The sequence below is a fragment of the Ischnura elegans genome, chromosome X, assembly GCF_921293095.1.
Source record: "Ischnura elegans chromosome X, ioIscEleg1.1, whole genome shotgun sequence".
NCBI classification, from domain to species: Eukaryota; Metazoa; Arthropoda; class Insecta; order Odonata; family Coenagrionidae; genus Ischnura; species Ischnura elegans.
In genome coordinates, this window is record NC_060259.1 from 39,216,156 (window position 1) to 39,222,739 (window position 6,584).

The 6,584-nt window shown below is 41.5% G+C and overlaps 1 protein-coding gene across 1 annotated transcript in view; it reads right to left on the reverse strand.

Moving 5' to 3' along the window:
- Window positions 1-647, reverse strand: part of LOC124171353 (sodium- and chloride-dependent creatine transporter 1-like) — a 61,825-nt gene extending 61,178 nt beyond the window's left edge. The window contains exon 1 of the mRNA XM_046550514.1: window positions 357-647. Coding sequence (XP_046406470.1) covers window positions 357-567 — 211 coding nt within the window. The 5' untranslated portion in view covers window positions 568-647. The remainder of the gene's footprint in view (window positions 1-356) is intronic.
- Between the last annotated feature and the right edge of the window lie 5,937 nt (window positions 648-6,584).

Consider the following 6,584-nt stretch of genomic DNA (forward strand, 5'->3'; position numbering starts at 1 on the left):
CGGCTCGTCTAAATCCCATATGTAATATTCTAGTCGGCTGTTGTGCTGACAGAATGGATATGCATACGATGAAAATATTTCCCCATATTCGGGTAAAATACAGGTTCATCACATAGTCACCACTCCACAAAGGCTTCCAACAAGGAAGAACTACCATTTACGAAGCAGCCACTGGTAGGCTGATTACTGCTCTCCAACACCAAGGAAATCGATCCAAGGTCTCGGTTTGAGGGGCACGAAACACATAAATTGCATCACCACATCCACCGTTCTAATCCCTTCGAGGCAATCATACAATAACTAGCAACAATCGGAAACACATTCCAAAGGCTTCCTCCAGAAATCCGCCCTCTCACCTCCGCCATTCTTGTAGCACAGGTACGGGAAGCGCCAAATGTTGCCGAGGCCGACGGCGAAGCCGACGCCGGAGAGGACGAACTCGACGCTGCGGGACCACTTCTCGCGCGCCCGGATGGGGCTCGCCGCCTCTTCGAGGTGCGCTCGCGACGAGCAGCTGGGCAGCAGCTCGAGGCTGTTGGCCACGGCGGCGGGCCGGGGCTGCGGCATGGCAGAGACTCCCGGCCCGCTCAGCGCCGCCGCCAGGGGGCGCTCCTTCCAGGCCGGATGGGAGGGGGGAGGCGACCTCGAACGCGGCCCATTGACTCGTTGGACCGTTAATCTGCGCGCGGCACTCGCGGGAAATCGGGCAGGAGGGGAAGAGCCACGTGGATAGGGTGATGGCGAGTCATAGGAAGATGGATGGGGTGCCGTCCCCAGGATTCGGGGTCCAGGTTGGAAAGATATGGCCACAAATATTACGATACACAATTCTCCATTCATCCACAAAAGCGGCTGCAACCCGCCGCGCACTTAAATGGGTTTATAAGAGTAACCATCCGCAACGCTGACGGTATATGGATCCGAATTTCACGGGGAATTACGCTATTAATAGGCCTGCTGACCGAAATTTTAAGTAGCGATGGTTTCATGTATTGCATTCGTAACATCTGGATGCCTATCCTCGTGATTGTAAATAATATACCGGAAATATTGATAATAAATGGATTGACCTTTGCTCATCGCCGCGCTGCGGACGTTCTTGAAAACCGATTAAAAGACGAGCATTAAGTGGCTGCATAAATTAAACTTCCACAGGACGGAAAAGGACTTCCTCTGCCTCCAGGACAAAGCCATATGCACCGTGAGATATGGAGGATAATCGTGCCGTTTGAAAGTGCTAAAAACATCTCGTAAACGTGATTCCAAGAACTCTACGTTTTACAAGAACGTCTAGCGCACTGTCGACTATGCGCCGCTCTGCGGAGGAAGAGGGAACCAAGGACATAAACATATCATCATTCCTTTCTGCTGTTTCGTTCGGAAGAAAAGCGTTTGAAACGACATTTACGTAATGTTTCCGCTCCATTACGCCAAGCTGAGTACCGATCGCAAGTTGTTGGCTCGATTGGCGGAATGTTTGGGCTCTCAGTCAAATGCCTCGATGATCGCCCTCTTTCTACGCTCATGGATACGGCGCACGTCGAATGACGACAAATCATGAAACAATATGGGGTGTGGGAACGCATGATGCGCCCGCAACTATTCCTCCAAAATGCTCGTTTATTTTCGCCGAGTTCGGCTCGCGTTTGGAGCATATACTTTGAGTGCCGGAAGCAGGAGGAATTGCTCACCGCTGCGCTTACCCTGGACTCTAATTGGCGCTCATATCCGCCCGCCCTCACTCGGGGCAGCAGTCGACGGTTGCGCCACATCGCGGACGACAGAGCAAGGGAACATAGCGACAGAGAAGAAGCCGACTCCGATGTCAACCCCCACTCGTCCAAATACACTCGCAATGGGGCGAACGAGACACGGAGATGCACATGAGTGCCTTCCAATGCCTGGGTGCAGGGCAGGGCAGTGGTTTCCAACCTGTGGTCTGCAGGCCATTGGTGGTATGATGAAGCACCGTAAGTGGCCCAAAGGGCACACATAACACTTGGCAATGATTGGGGATGCTGAAAACAAGTTCATTGAGCAGTATAGAAGAATATGTACTGGCTCTTTTTTGGCTCTTAATCAATACTTAGCGAGCTCTAAAAAAACTATTTTCCTCGACCACTTTCAAAGGGTGTCGAGGGAAGTTTACAACTAGCAGGAGCGTAGGAGTTCACCCCCTCAACCTCCGAATTGAGGAAATTGGTTAGATTTTAAGTTGCCAACCGCCCGTAGCTAAGGCTAATGAAGTACTTCCTTTCCATCCGCAAGTAGTATCGTATTTCCTTCAAATTTTAATTTCATATTTTTTTAAATATAAAATAACACGATGGGGTGTCTTTATTTAGAATTGCTTAGCTATGAGACATTGACATCTACCCCCAAAAGGTATTATCTATTTTCGCAATTGCAACACTGATAAGGGATATTGTGAGAGTGTCCATCTGTGGGTGTGGGAACATTATTAAATTTTAGGCTGAGTGGTCCCATTCCCTTCTAACGGTTAGGAACCACAGGTTTAAAGAGATTCTAGTTTAGGTTGCAAATGTAATCAGCTCCTCAGCGATTACTGCCGCAAGTTCAATAGAAATTGGCTATGGGCACTACTACGAATGAGTTTGATTGATTAACATATTGTCTACCTAGGACACAGGGGGAGTTAATGACGCAGTATGGATCGATTTGATTGCTATCTCATGGTCACGTCTTTCATCAGACAGACATCTTTATTCAGCTGTTAGGCGAGCTCATTCTTGGAATTTCACCTACCTCCACAAGCGTCTCATTCAGCAATTCGAAAACAAAGGTTAATTCTATTACTTATATCCCATTTTTGTCATAATTAATATTATTTCTCCTCAAGTTAGAGAACACTTGTCCTTTTTGGATTCACTTAACCTCCGAATTCCCAACCCCACTGATTGTTTCTCCTCGTGATGAAATACGTTCGTTGCCAGCCAGACCTTTGGTTTTCCTCTGACAAGCCTTGGCCTTTCCCGTTTTGATGCAATAACCTCAGCAACATTAAGCGCAGTACCACCACAATGCAAAGGCGATGCATCATTTTCAGGACGATAGACCTACATGTAGTCGCAGATTTCGGTCCACGATCTTTTTAAAATTTAACCATTGAGACATAACACTTAGACACCTTGAAAAAATCCCTATAAAACTTTTATTTTTACGAGGCTGTCGTGGATTTTTTAAATTAAATTTATCAAAAATGTATTATTTTTATATTGTGCAATACATTTTTATGAAATTAGAGCAACTTTGCAATAAAAGGTTTCTTTCCATGCGAGTTAAAGGTATATATTTCAAAGGTTGTAAACGTTTTTATACAGATTGAAACCCTCGAAATATGGAAAAATGAGATCATTGGTAAACATTTGTTTTGGTGGCACAGATTTTTCAGCAAACTCTCGAAGTCCAAATGTGGAATTAGTTTTTGCGTTACCGCTCTTTTTTATATTCGAATATTTTAGCTAAAATTTGACTATTTACTGGCGAAAATTAAGGTAGGTATCGATGGAAATAGGAAATAAAAATTCACTGGTTGTTATTTTTTTATTTTCTCCATAAACTGAAGAATAAAATATATTTGGAGCAAGCATTTACAACTTCACTTCAATTAAAGTAAAAAAATAATTAAAACGATTGTCAGTGCTTCTGAAGCTTATTTTCCGAGAAATTCTAGAATGACTTTGGGCAGGATAGGCTCTCTAAAGGTTCCGGCAATAATCTGCCATTACGTGCGTATCCCATCATCCTTGGTAGTGGCCATCCATAATTTTCATATTCCAATTAAATATCTCACCTTATACTTCGCTTTTCTCTCCTAAATTATCTTGAAAGTGATCGAAAAGGCTACGTAAATACTCATATTGCATCCAACGTTTCTAAAAATTTTAAACATCTCATCTGCTTGCTCTACGTAGGTTTAAGCTTAGTAATTTTACAGGAAATTGGTACATCAGCAAAAATTGACATCCAAGTACTTTGCTCCGCCTCATTCAGGAACTGCCCGGGATCTCTGATTAGCTGCTTAATTGGTGGGCCATCAAAAATTCCAGCCTTGATTTTCTCTGAACTGATTTGTGGCATTTTTATTCCTACATTTTCCAAACATTGCCCGTGTTTATCAAGTGCCTTTACAAACTACATCAAAGGCTTGGTGTGCAATGGAGGCAAAATGATTTTATCTCGGTTAACTAAAGGAATGTTTACGATGCTCTCTAGCAATCGTGGTTTCTCTCTGGCTGCTCCTTCCACACCCATTGGTTTTCTCCATTCCTGCTATCCCATAAGACATGAGAAACAAGGTTTACTTTGTATAGGCACTTTTTTTTGTCAAAGGCTAACGTTAACCAATTTCAATTCCACACAAATCACCCATTGACATTCTTGATACTTTATCTTATCCATGACCAAAGCAACAGTGACGTTTCTTCTTTAATTTTTGTTGAACGTGCAGCATGTATGAATTGCTGCTGTCATTACACTGCATGCATGAAGGTATGCTGGCACGCAATGCATGAAAACGTAATACCTCCTGCTCTTTTTGTTAATTTGGTTTATCGAAAAGTATTTCATGCATTATAAATAATTCTCCAGTAATAGTAGGTATACTAGACGCAACGGAGAAGTAAACAAATCGATTCTAAAATAATATGATTATGGCATGGTTCATGCTATCAATCCCTAATTACCTATAAAATGAAAATTATTGATTGAGGGGTGAAAATTCTATATCTACAAAAGAAGATCAGATAGAAAAAATACTGGTTGCATATTTAGATCCAGCGCTCCAAATATATCAAAAATAACCTTAAAATTTTTCGGTACCAAAAAATAATTTCTTTTGTAGGGCTGCGAAGTCAATAACTATTGAATTATTAATTTTTATTTTATCTTTATCTTTATTCATCCACGGCGAGGATTGGCCCTCGCGGATGCTGTATACAACACATTTATGAAAACATTCAATACAACGAAACATACAAAACATGTACATTGGATTAAAACATTAGAAACACATACATTACAAAGATTACATTTAAATTTACATTTAAAATAAAAGAGAAGAAAAGTCCAGCTCAAAATACTCATGAATTGAGTACAGTGGATAATTGCACAGCCACTTTTCCAGCACATTTTTCAGTCTAGTGATGCTCACTGATCTGGCTTTGCTGGGTAATTTATTAAATAATTTTACTCCCAAATTGTCAGACTGGTTGTTGGTCTTAAACAGCCTACAGTAATTAGTATTTAGGCTATTTTTAGCCCTAGTGTCATGAGAGTGGATGGTGGATCGAATGGGGTAGGTATCTAAGTTATCTTTAATGTGCATAATGCTGCGAAACACAAAGAGGCTGTAGATGGTGAGGATATGAAAGTTTTTAAAAATTGGCCTGCAGTGGTCACGGGGCCCAGCACCACTCAGAATCCTCACTGCTTTTTTTTGCAGTTTTAGAATTTCTTTGGTTTCTTTTGCATGTCCCCAGAGTCGAACACCATAGGCAAGAATACTATGAAAAAAAGCAAAATAGGCTAATCTCATGTACTTTACATTGATACAGGTTTTAAGTTTCCTCAATAAGTACAAAACCCTAGAGAGTTTTTTGCTGACTAGGAAAACATGTGAATTCCATGTCAATTTAGCGTCAATATTGAAGCCTAGAAGCCTGACAGGATTATTGTTTAGCTCAGTACTTTTAAGACAGCATGTAAGATGTTGTGTCTTACCATTGTTCAGAAAGAGATTATTGGCTGTAAACCAGAGTTGAGATTCTTCTATTGCCTTTTTTGTAAGAAGTCTGACTTGGCTAGGAGTATTGCATTTCTGCACCAGAGTGGTGTCATCTGCATATATCATGCAGTCCATAGAAAGATTGTAAGGTAGGTCATTGATTAGAATAAGGAATAAGAGAGGACCAAGGACGGACCCCTGAGGAACTCCATGTTTCACTGGAAGAAAATCAGATTGGTTACAATTTACTTGTACCATCTGCTTTCGATCAGTGAGGTAAGAGGTCATGAATTTCAGCTCACTGTTATGAAAGCCGTAGTATTGGAGTTTTTGCAGGAGGGTAGCATGATTGACGCAGTCAAAGGCAGAGGTTAAATCACAAAGTGTGAGTGAGACACATTGCTTGTCTTCAAATGCCCTTGATAAATTTTTTACCACTGACTCAACTGCCAATTCAGTGGATTTCCCCGGGCGAAATCCAAACTGGGAAGGGGTGAAGAGATTGTGTTTCTCAAAGTGTACTAGAATTTGTGTATAGGCAATAGTTTCTATTATTTTAGCGATCACTGATATAATGGTGATGGGCCTATAGCTGTTGGGAAGAGTAGTGTCTCCTTTTTTGAAGGCAGGTATGACCTTAGAATATTTTAAGGAGTCTGGGAAGTATCCAGTGGAAAAACAGGCATTAATAATAATAGATAGAGGATGAGCTATAATATGTATTATGGACTTAATCAGATCATTGGAAAGCCCATTGATGTCACGACTGGTGGAGTTTTTAAATTTTTTTACTACATTGAAAATATCCCTCGTACTAATCCATTGCCACTGAAATTTA